The sequence below is a fragment of the Gossypium raimondii genome, chromosome 5, assembly GCF_025698545.1.
Source record: "Gossypium raimondii isolate GPD5lz chromosome 5, ASM2569854v1, whole genome shotgun sequence".
Lineage (NCBI taxonomy): Eukaryota > Viridiplantae > Streptophyta > Magnoliopsida > Malvales > Malvaceae > Gossypium > Gossypium raimondii.
The window spans coordinates 17862615-17875642 of record NC_068569.1 but is presented as its reverse complement, the minus strand read 5'-3'; the positions used below and the strand labels follow the sequence as shown (position 1 = coordinate 17875642).

Sequence of the window (13028 nt, the reverse complement as noted above, 5' to 3'; positions counted from 1 at the left end):
CGGAAGCTTTATTAATAAAACAATTGAGCGTACATTTTTTTGGTCAAATTTCCTTTAAAATTAAGAAGACAAATGAAGAAAGATCAAAGAATAGAAATTGGATGAACAGATTAAAGAATTCTTGGAGAGCCCAACAGTGTAACGTCCAATTAGTTGGAAACTTCCTCCCTTAACACATGCTGCTGCTTTGCAACATCTCTTGGTGAGCAAAGCATTGAATCCACTGCCCTTGGGCTGCAATAGTTGAAGGCAGCGATTAAGCATAAGATACGGCGTCGTTCAATGTCGCTCTTTAACTCAAAATTTGCAAACCAAAAAAAAAAAAAGATAAAAAAGCATAATTTACCTTTTATCGACAATGACCACCGAACGAAGTTCACAATTGTCGAAGCTAAAGATCAGATCAGGCAAAATTAAATCATCATCAGTCACAATTCACAAACATTTAACATTTGAAAGCTTTCAAAATACAAATTATTTAATGGTTAAGGGTGAGTACCGTTGGCATAAGGCAGAGCTAACAGCTTGATGACAGTCATTTCCAAGTACTTTTAATATTTGCTGAAGTATGATGCCATGGCTGACAATCACTATATCCTGTTCTGGCCTTGTCCACAACCTGGAATTGGAATTAAATATAATTTCATCAACCAGTAATTACAAAACCGGGCCAAGATTTCACATCCAATTGTTGTTACCAGTTCATAAACAAGACCATCCGTGCAGCAATTTCCTCTTCAGGCTCTCGAATGTCCGGATTCCACATGCTGTCATCTTCGCCATCCATCTGATCGATACAAAACAAATATAAGATATGCATACTTTAATACGGATTAATTGAACACTTGTACTATCTGACATCATCTTAATTAATTAATGTTTAAAGATAAAATAACGGCGGCTAACGACCTTACCATTGAAAAGTCAATAGAAGGGAAAAGAGCTTCACATTCGCTAACCTTTCGCCTCATATCACAAGGTCGAACCCCCTGCATCCATTATGAAATTTCCAGTTTAAAACTCCAATAACATGGTTTAATTTAAAATGATAGATTTAATTAAGCCATACCAAGCGGTCTCGACAAAGCTCAACTGCCATGATTTGGGGGCAATCGGGACCACCGGGTTTTGCAGAAAAATTATCAGTATTCCCTTCATCTGCGCTGCTTTCATTACCAAAAACTGCAATAGCAGTTTGCATGGTCCTAACAATTATGATACCATCAACGCTCGTTAGCTTCGGATCCAAATATATATGACAATAACTTATCTCATCAACCTTTGACTACAAGGAGTTTGAAAATTTTATGTTTTTACCTGTACAAAGGGGAGGTGACCACTAACTCGATCCTTTTAAAAAGCCCTCTAGCATGAACCTCCTTGCGAAGTTTACAAACCTGAAAAAAAAAATGTAAAGATTAAACATGATCATTATATATAAGTTTTTGACGATCCATATATAAGAAGCCACTGGTTATTAAATTACCTGCTGCAATCCCAACGGGGAGAGTTGGGCATCAAATAGGTGAGGAGACAACAGTGCATTACGGTCCTTGTCTCCTTCTACGTTATGCATTGCTTGTCCATGCCTCACCTGAAACTCGTAAGTGACGTCTACGGTTTAATAAAAAAGAAAAGCCCTTTATTGGCGTTGGTATATTATACATGTAAACCAAGTTCATACCAAGTGAATAACTTTGCAACGCTGCCATGGGTAAGGAAATTGAGCTGCCGTGGTGTTCATAACTTTCTGCAAATGTCAAGTAAATCTAAGGAAATAGAAGAAAGCTTATTGTGATGCAAAATTAAGTTATTTAAAACGCTGCAGGGGATAACTACTTATATATATATATTGTGAGAGAGAAATTGAGATGAGTATTTTTCTAGGTTGGTTCATATGACCATGGCTATGTGGCTCCTAATTAAATATTTAATAATGGTGGAATTATGCGAGCGTATGAAGAAGGAAAAAGTATGGAACTTAAGAATGAAACTGGAAAGGACTTTGAAAACTAGTTACCATTTGACTTACAATATATAAATTTCCTAACAACTTTCAAGTTTCAAATTCTATATAATATTATATACTATTCTTGGGAGGAACTCATTTATACCGGTGTCAAATTTAAGTAATTTTGCATATTTTTATAATTTTTATATGATTAATATTTTAACATTTTAACCTTAAATTTTATATTAGTGTAAATGATCCATCCCCTACAGAATTACTTTGGTTGATATTAGGGGTGTTCAAATTTCGATTAAAATCGAATTAACCAATTGAGTCAATCTAATTCGATTAATCGGTCGGAGGTCGGATAATAATTTTTTAGAAGTTCAGTTATCAGTTAATTCAATTAGAAATGGAGTAATCAACGAATTAACTAAATTAACCAAATTTAATAATTAATAATACAAATTATATGTAGTTTTAATTTGGTTAAATGGATATTATCAATTTATTTTTTGATATGTTTTATACTTGTTTTAACAAAATATATATATATAAATTTTGGTTAATTTGGTTAACCGACTAAATTAATCGAAATATTTCGGTTTGATTAACAGTTAAAAAGTTCGGTTAATTCAATTAATACTAGTTCAGTTTCGTTAGCCATCTTTAGTTGATACTAACTTATATAATAATACCATTAAAATGCATAAACATTCCGTAGAAGGAAAATTGGCATGCAAACTGCAAGTCTTGGCCTTGTTTGCCAAGAAAATTATGAAGAAAATAAAAATCAAAGGAAAGAGTTTGGGACCAAAGGAAAGCCGTGGAAAAATTGAGAACTTGGTTTAATTAACGCCAACCGCGGGATGAAAGGCTTACTTATAATTTTATTTAATTTATATTAAAATTTCTGACGATGATAAAATTAATTAATTCATGAAATGTCTTTGTTTATCAATCAAATCCATGCAACGTGAAAACAGGGATTATATGGTTTCCTTTTTCAACGCGTGAATAGATGTGGAGCGACTGTTTTCCTTTTGTTTTTCTTTTGGAAACCCGTTTTGTTGACAACTTAGGGAACGGTCAACCACTCTCAACAACTGCTATTTACTTGTTATATTACGTGTATTATTTAATGTTTGATATACGAATTTATATATTGTTGGTCACGTTATTTAAAATAGAGTTAAATGAATTTATTTTAAGAATTTCCCATCTTATTAATATATCAAATCTAAATTTCTTAGTTTAATTATACCTACATAATTGTAATATGTATCATTATGTTCAACATTTAACCTAAATTAAATTAATGTGCTCTTGATTTTATCATTTTATCATGATTTTTTAAATTTTAACAGAAATTAACCTCGATTAAACAAATATTTAATTTCTTCACAAATTACGGTAACTAAGGGTAGGATAAGAAAGCTGCTTGGTAGTTGCTGCTTGGCACCCAAAATTAATAAAATTTAACTATAATTTTTTCGATCACAATAGTCATTCAATTATTAACAATTTTCTTTTTGATCATTAATTATGAAAATTATAAAATAATCACTTAACCTTTTAATTTTGTCTTTTTTAATCAATAACTAGCTAACGTAAAATGGAAATACCCAAAAATCCAAGATAGTTGGGTGATAAAAAATAAAATTGAATAGTTGAGTGACTATTTTGTGACTTTTTATTGTTTGGTAACTGAAAAAGAAATTTATTGATAGTTGAGTGGTCATTTTGACTTTTCATAGTTGGATAACCAAAAAGAAAAATATAGTTGAGTGGTTACTAATGTAATTTATCCAATTATTAAATTTTTAAAATGGTAGAATTATGAGTTAATATAATAATAAAATTAAATAAGAAAATATAGTTCATTAAAAATATACAATTTGTTTGACTTCACCGCTCATGATAACCTTCATAAGCTAAATGAACATCATTACATAGGGAGATATAAAGATGGTTTATGATTGAGTAAATTGTATGTCTAAAGTTTGTTTTTAGAAATGAAAATTCCCTAAAGAGGTAGAGTGGTTGAGATTATTACTTATAATAAAAATAACAACAATATTGTTGGCAAAAACCCCTTAAATTCCTCAATGTCTGGACTAGACCTGTACATGGGACGGGTTGTCCGGCCCGGCCCGATGGCCCGCCCGAAATATGGGAGGGTTTGGGTAAAAATATAGGCCCAAAATATGGGCTTGGGCAAAAATTTAGGCCCGTTTAAAAAATGGGCCGGGCCTCGGGTAAGCTTTTTTGGCCCGGGCCCGGAAAATATTAAATATATATTTTTTATTTTTAAAATATAATAGTTTTTTATTTTAAGTTTATTTACTTTCATTTCCTTGACTAGTGTTACAAAATAATAATAATAAAACATCAAGTTTATTTTACTAATCAAATGTTAGATTTTGTTACAACAATTAATACAATTAATACAATTAATACAATTAATAATTTGATAAATTTACTAATCAAATGTTAGATTTTATTACAACAATTAATACAATTAACTATTAATAATTTGATAATTTTACTAACAATTAATTTTAATAACAATTAGTTTTAATTTTATTAAAAAAATAATTTTAATTTTAATTTAAAACGGGCCGGGCCGGGCCGGGCTCAGGCCCCATATTTTTTCTCCGGGCTGGGCCTGGGCAAAATATCAGGCCCATATTTCGAGCCGGGTCGAGCCCGGGCCTAGTAAATGGGCTAAAATTTTTTATGGGCCCGACCTGGCCTGGCCCGGCCCATGGACAGGTCTAGTCTGCACCATCTCCAAATTTGTTTTGTATTTATACCTTACCAAAAATTATATGTAAATCATTATAATTTTAGTAATTATAGACTCAAAGCAACCATTAAAATGTGAAATTCTTAAAGTGAGTTTAGATGAACGATGCGTTTATTTATTGTTAATATGAAAATAACAATGATGATGAAATTAAATACAGTAACAATATTATATCATAAGAAAAATAAATAAACGAGCCAGGGTGTGTGAATATAATTAAAAGAAATTACTCGGTCATTTTTTTTATGAGAACAATTAATTAGTGGGTCTTAGGCTCTTAGCTTAAGGAAAATTTTGGGTACGTACACGTGTTAACAACAGTGACGACTAAGTCAGTCGGTCCAAATAAAAGTATTTCTTTTTATAATTTATTATTTTTGCTTAGCAAATATGTGGAAAATACAAAGCAGTTTCCACTAGGGAAACGGAAAGCCCACAGAAAATCCCCATCCCTCGGACTTCATTGACCCAGTAAAGTCGCTTCACCAACTTGAGTACGTTCGTTGATGCATACGGGTCGGATCAGATGTTATTAATTATCATGACTGCTCTACTTCAATCTTTTTAAAGATATCTAGTATATAATACAATCTTATTATATAAAAAAATACATTAGATAAGAGTAAAATGATAATTTTACATTTTAATAAATATACGAAAGTTAGACAACTTCAAGATGTATTCGACAGTGCATTATTATAGTTTTATTTTTTTAATTATTATATATAAAGGTAAAATCATTATTTTATATATCAGGATCAGATAAACCATCATCAGAATTGCTCCATTTTAAACCTGTTCATAAGTCGAGTCAAAGTAAGATATTAATCATTTTGATATAATGACTTATTTGACCTTCCAATTTTACAAAAAAAAAGTCATTTTAGCTATTCATCTAATTTTTTGCCTCTTTTAGCCATTGAACTTGTATTTTTTATCAAATCAACCCAAAGTGGATGAAAAAGTTAATTGTTAACGTTGTTGATGTGGCATCTACGTGGCACTCCACAACGTTAGCAATTAATTAATTTTTAAAAATATTAAAAATAATTTTTAATGTTTTTATACATTTTAATAATTTTAGTTTTTTAAAATAATTTTTATGAATTTTTAAATTTAAAAAATTAATTAATTTTTGGCTTAGCATTCACATGGCAATTGATATATATGCCACATCAACAAAGTTAATGAACATTAACTTTTTCATCTATTTTAGGATGATTTGACCAACAATTGGAAGCTTAAGGGTTAAAAAGACAAAAAAATTAAATGAAAGGCTAATATAATTTTTGAAATGTTTAAAGGTTAAATAAATTATTATGCCTAATAATTTTATATCTGCTCAACCCCAATTTAACTCAAATATTGGACAAATTTTTTGTCAAAACCCAACTTATAAACAATGCACACTACTTAGGCATTGTTTCATCACCCATTTTTCAATAAAATAATAATTTTAAAAAGAATTATTATGTGAATTAAAATTGGTAACAAGTGGTTAAATTATGCAAATTATGAGAAAACTGGTTATGAACTTATACATGTTAGAATTACGACATTTAGTAATACTTGCCTAATATTTAAATATATAAACATTGATTTACTAAAGAAGAAATTAATAAATATGGAAATAATATATGAGTTAAAATGAAAAAGGTAGATGATGAATTTAATGGTAATGTTATATGCGGGGTTAAATGGTAAAATGAATTTTATTTATGAGAATTAGTAGTTGATAAATAATATAATTTATTGAATTTTAGTTTGATTGGTATTGTTGTTATTGTAATAATAGGAGGCGTGGTTCGTGTATACTTAAATATATATTTTCTTTTGATTGAAATGTTAAATTGAGTTTAGAGTTTTATGCCTAAATCTTGAAAAATGTGGAACATGTGAGCGCAGTAGAAATAATATACAATTATATTATTGGTAAGAGAAACAGCTAAACATGATAACTTATGAGTGATTGTGGTATGAAAAAAGTGAGTATGATGGAGTGAATAGATGTATGAACATTTATGTTTTAGGTGTTGAATAATATAATTAAATGAGAAAATTAATTTGTGAAAGGTGATTAAATTTGAAAAAAAACAGTAGGGTGGCACTAAATCCAACAATTAAAATGCATGATTAAAAGATGTAGTAACTAGTAGGAGAATCAAATAGAAATGATTATGTACTTGGTTGGTCAAGGTAAGATTATTCTTACTATGCAATAAAGAAAGAAATGAATGTGTGGTCCTTAAGTGAGTAATTATGTGGCAGTAGTAAATGAGGATGATTGTACTATACAAAAAAGAATGAAATTGTGTACCCTTCCGAAGTGAGAAACTATAAGAACATTGACTAAAAGTCTTGGTAAATCCGATAGGAAGTTGTTTTAGATATGGTTGACATATTAATAGAAAATAGCAATGTTGTGATTGATTACAAAATATTAATTTTTGCTAATCTCGGATTGGATGAATGTGTTTGAAATTTCACCATCAGAGTGCTTGCCTTATTATATCTTACGTTTAAATAAGTACGAATTGTACAAAATGGGTGTGATTAGTAATTCTCAACAATGTTCAGATTAGATGAGGATGTTATTTCGTATATCCAATTTTGTATTCCGTGTTATTTATTAATATGCTAACCAATAATTTACAATCAAACTATACCTATGAATTGGTAAGGTATCAAAATGTAAGTAATTACGATGAGAATCTTAATTTGAAACCATAATTTGGATAAGTAGTGAAACAAGAGTTTAGTTAAAAAGATGATAACTAAATAAGCTATGTACTTGGCGTTATTAGTTGTTAAATGGATCATTGGAAGGGTGTACTACACTTGCATAAAGTTTTGATAGGTTTAAGATTGTTTATAAGTGGATGAATAAATGAAATGTTCGTAAATATTGAGTGTGACATCATTTATCCTGGGTCGTCGTTAGTTTGAATAAAAAAATCTTATATTTAGTAGCTCTGTTATCCTCATTCAATGTTAATATCCTTCATGTGTCTTTGTACATTGTGACAATCAAACTACCATTCACTCCACGAGAGGATTAAACATAACTAGCTGACATTTTTACCAAAGCTCTTCGTTATCCTACTCTTCATTCATTGGTTGTGGAGATGGGCCTCCTTAACATTACGATTGTATAATGTATTACTGGTAGTTAGTCTGTTGACAAGGTTATATATCCAGCTTTGTATTTGACAGATTTTGATTCATTATTTTCTTATCCTTAAATACACTGAAATTTCATCTTTGGCTCTCGATCATGTTAGGAATTAAATTAAATTTAAATGTGCCTATTTGCTTTAAGTTATAAATAATTGTATGGTATTTTTTTATTTATTTACATAATTGGGCCAAAGCATGTATCTTTGATGGTAGAGCTAAAACCCTTTTCCCAAAAATAATTATTTGGACCATCCAATGTACTAAATTATGTGACTCCAATTCACATATTTAAGGCATTTGCTTTAGATTAATGAGTCTAAAACATCCATTACCTGTTTGCCTAATGGGCTTGGATTTGACTTCAACAACCTAAAACCTAATAACTCCAATAACATGAAAACTCAATTCTCTCGTGTTACTATTAACAATGATATAAAAAATCTCCATTGCATCAACTACTAAAATTCAATTATTTTTAAGTTTTAAACCATTTAAACTTTTTTTCAGAAATTAAATTAATCGTTGTTTATCATTATTGATCCGCTACCCGCTTACCTAACTGGGACCAACCCGATCCTCTTTACTTCAGTAGTGATCGCATGCATAGTTCGCTTATATGAGTTCATATGTGGTGGATTCGCATCACTATACAAGTGAACTCACACTTGGGGAACACGTGTTAGTCTTAAAATAGAGTATGTGTTGGCATGGATGGGAGCTTACCTAGGACGTCACATCTAAGAACCGTATCATATAAATAAAGAAATTAGCCTCCTTAAGAGACAGACTCACAAAACACTCAACAAACCTAATAAGCTATAACTTACGGTTAATTATTTGATACACCATTAAAGTTTTTAGACTCCACAAGTGAATTAAAAGTGTAATAAGTGTCACATTTATTTATACTAGATTTCTTTCTCACCTACAATGCTGGTGAACAAATGCATTTAACTTTATAAATTAAAATATATAATATATAATATATAATATATAACATATTTAATGTAAGTAATGTTTAAAATAAATAATATTTTATAAATAAAAAGTTGAAAATAATATAAAAATTTAGAACTATATTAAAATTAAATTAAAATAAAAAAATAAAATAACATGCATCAATTATAATAATGATGTATGATAAGCACGAAAGATATTTACATCAAATTGATTAAATATGAAAGATATTTAGGTTAAACTAATAAACACAATTAATAATGATGAATAAAAATAATTATTAAAATCTTATATGGTAATTATATATATATATATATATATATATATATATATATATTTTAAATCTTTCTCTCATCTATTTACAACTCCATGTATAATAATAAAATGATGATGATGATAAGGTAAAAAGAAAATATAAAAAGTAATTGTTTTATACTGAATAAACAACTTTTAATTTTTTAAATAACATAATATTATATTATGTTATCGCTCAATTAAACCGATTTTACATGTCTTTTCGGTGTTCTCCAATGTCATTGTTGTTCGAATATTTCTTTTGAAATACTTTTAACTTATTAATGCTAACAATTTTCATTTTTTATTGATGATTTCTTTAGATGCTACTAATGTTATTTATAAATCTAATTTCAAATTTTAATTAATATATAACTCTAACTCTAATTAAATGATAATTAAAAGATAAAATCAATCTATATTTATATACTTAGACTTCTATTCAAATTATAACTTTATTTTATTATCTTAATAAATATGAAATAAAGTTTACTTATAAAAATAAAATAATTCAAAATTTTAGAATAATATTTTAATCTTAGTTATTAGTATTTTGACTTATGGATAATGAGTATGCTTAAACTTCTATTCAAGATATAATTTTGTTTTATCATGCTAATAAATATGAAAATAAAGTTTACTTATAAAAATGAAAATAATTTAGACTTTTTTAAATAATACTTTAACCTTACTTATTGGAAATAAGTATGTTTAGACTTTATTCAAGTTATAATTTTATTTTAAACTCGATAAAATAATCACAATTTATTTTTAAAGAAATCTCAACTTTTTTAATTCAGGACTAATTATTTTAAATTAAATTATAAATATTTTTAAATGTGAATTTAGTAATATGATAAAAATAAAGGGTATCTTCATTAGTGCAAAATTTTTTCAAACTTATACTTTTATATTATAAGTGATTAAATTTTTTTATTTTTTAATACCTTATAATATACTTATCGCACTCTTAACTCCCACCTTCTAGAATTAAAATGATCTTGGAGTTTTGAATTTTTACGTATTAAATAAGCTCAATATTTATATGAACAATTTGTGCTATTGGGTGCACCCTAGTCATGGGCTCATGACTAATGTTTGTGGACTGTGACATTTATAGTGACCCAAGATGATGCGAAACCCAACAAGGGAAAACTCTAATTCGGATTTAGTTGAATTTAACCCAAAATAAAAATAAAAATAAAAATAAGTAAAAACAGATATTGATACTAGCATTAATGATAATCAAAGGTTACCTATCAACTTTTTTTTTTTGGATTTTTACTAAAATATTACAAAAATAAAAATAAAAAATACCAAGATAATATAAACTTTTTTATTTACCAAAATAATACAAAAAAAAGTTAAAAAAAAAACATGTCTGAAGGAGGGCCTGCCATAGGCGGCACCTTTGGTGCCTGTGGCAGAGACGGCACTAATTGTTCGTATTTTGGCCCTCTGTTCGTATTTTTTCTCGAATTTTATTACTTTTAAAAAATATAATATTTTTTAATTTTACATTATTTTAGTACATTATATTTTAAACGTATTAATTTAGTGTGTTTTTTAAATAAATTAAAAAAATCTTTATTTCGGCCCTTTGTTCGTATTTTTTCCCAGATTTTATTACTTTCAATAAAAATATATTATTTTTGTATTTTATTATTTTACATTATTTTAGTACCTCATATTTGAAATGTATTAATTTAGTGTTTTTTAAATAAATTTTAAAAAACTCTTATTTCGATCCTTTGTTCGTATTTTTTCCCGAGTTTATTACTTTAAAAAATATACTATTTTCTATTTTTATTATTTTACATTATTTTAGTACATTATGTTTGAAATGTATTAATTTACTGTGTTTTTAAATAAATTAAAAGACCCTTATTTCGGTCATTTGTTCGTATTTTTTCCCTAGAGTTTATTACTTTAAAAATATACTATTTTCTACTTTTATTATTTTACATTATTTTAGTACATTATGTTTGAAATGTATTAATTTACTGTTTTTAAATAAATTAAAAAACCTTATTTCAACCCTTTGTTCGTATTTTTTCCTAATTTTATTACTTTCAATAAAATATTTTTTTCTAATTTTATTATTTTACATTATTTTAGTACACTATGTTTGAAATGTATTAATTTACTGTGTTTTTAAATAAATTTAGTAAAAACCCTTTTTTACCCTTTGTTCAGTATTTTTTCTGGATTTTATTACTTTTAAAAATATACTATTTTCTAATTGTATTATTTTACATTATTTTAGTACATTATGTTTGAAATGTATTAATTTAGTGTGTTTTTAAATAAATTTTAAAAAGACTCTTATTTCGGCCGTTTATTCGTATTTTTTTCTCAGATTTTATTACTTTCAATAAAAAATACACTAAATTAATACATTTAAAATATAATGTACTAAAATAATATAACATAAAAAAATTAGAAAATATTATATTTTTTAAAAGTAATAAAATCTGAAAAAAAATACGAACAGAGGGCCAAAATAAGAACAAATGGTGCCGCCTGTGGCAGGCCCTCCTTCAGACATGTTTTTTTTTAACTGTTTTTTTTTGGTATTATTTTGGTAAATAAAAAAAAGTTTATGTTATTTTGGTATTATTTTTATTTTTTTTGTAATATTTTAGTAAAAATCTTTAAGTAATCAAAGTTTATAAAACATTTTAAAACATATTTTCATTAATTATTTTATTGATAATTTGGTCGGTAACTTTGCTAAAAAAAAAAGGCCGGTGAGAAGCACGTGAAATTACTACTACATCACATAAAGCCGAAGATGAGTAGTAGTTGGTATCTTGGTATTTGTTTGTTATGCATTTTTTAGCATTAAAAAGGAAAGCCCCCCCCCCCCCAAATCCTAGAAGGAGTGTAGCTGCTTAAAGATGGGAGATATCAAGTCAGCCATGGCGGACGCCTTTTTGACATCCATGTGGGTTTTCAGCATGCCCTTTCTCAGGATTCTCACCCTCGAAATTGTAGATTTCCTCGGCCTTCGACCCTTCCCTTTGGCTGCTTTCTTCATCACCGCCCTTTTGGTCAGCCTTATGATGTTTATCTTCACCATCTTTGGCAACGCTCTCGGCGGCGCCACCTTCAATCCCACCGCCTCCGTCGCTTTCTACGCCGCTGGCCTCAAGAAAGACTGGTCTGCCCTTTCCATGGCAGTGCGTTTTCCCTTGCAAGCTGCCGGTGGAGTGGTGGGCGTGAAGACAGTTCTGGGGGTTCTTCCAATAGAATATAAAGAAACCATCAAAGGACCTTCTTTGAAAGTAGATATGCAGACAGGGTTTTTAGCTGAAGGGTTGTTGACATTTGGGCTATGTTTAGCTCTATTGGTGATTTTGGTAAGGGGTCCTAACAACCCTTTACTTAAGCTGTTGTTGATGGCGATATCAACAGTGGTATTTGTTGGGAGAGGGGTTAATTACACAGGACCCTCCATGAATCCTGCAAATGCTTTTGGATGGGCATATGTTAACAATTGGCATAACTCTTGGGAGCTTTATTATGTTTATTGGATGGGTCCTTTGATTGGGGCAACTTTGGCTGCTTGGGTTTTTAGATTCCTGCTTTCTCCTTCATCATCAACCAATGAGAAAAAAGCTTGATTTTTATGTATAATTTTCTTCTCTATTTCTAATGAAAACATTTCCATTTTGCCTCCTTTTACCTTATTCATCATCTTGGGATTATCTTCTCCTAAGTTTTACCAAAACTTGGAACCTTGTAATAATTAGGGGATTTTTACCAAAATATTACAAAAAATAAAAAAATACCAAAATAATATTATTTTTTATTATTTAACAAAATAAAAACAAAAAC

General features: G+C 28.4%; 2 protein-coding genes across 2 annotated transcripts; one reads left to right on the top strand and one right to left on the bottom strand.

The window, feature by feature from the left end:
• Positions 1 to 14: 14 nt before the first annotated feature.
• Positions 15 to 1798, bottom strand: LOC105767615 (phosphoglycerate mutase-like protein 1). Its single transcript, XM_012587187.2, has 9 exons — positions 1685 to 1798; positions 1487 to 1594; positions 1318 to 1397; positions 1070 to 1205; positions 915 to 989; positions 699 to 787; positions 500 to 619; positions 347 to 391; positions 15 to 234 (listed from the first exon to the last, which is right to left on the bottom strand). Exons 1-9 carry the CDS (start codon positions 1742 to 1744, stop codon positions 150 to 152), a joined length of 798 nt encoding a protein of 265 aa, XP_012442641.1. The 5' UTR covers positions 1745 to 1798; the 3' UTR covers positions 15 to 149.
• Positions 1799 to 12052: 10254 nt separating this feature from the next.
• On the top strand, positions 12053 to 12880 carry LOC105771287 (aquaporin SIP1-1). The gene has a single exon (XM_012592711.2). The coding sequence runs from the start codon at positions 12089 to 12091 to the stop codon at positions 12812 to 12814; it is 726 nt and encodes a 241-aa protein (XP_012448165.1). The 5' UTR covers positions 12053 to 12088; the 3' UTR covers positions 12815 to 12880.
• The last annotated feature ends 148 nt before the right edge of the window (positions 12881 to 13028 follow it).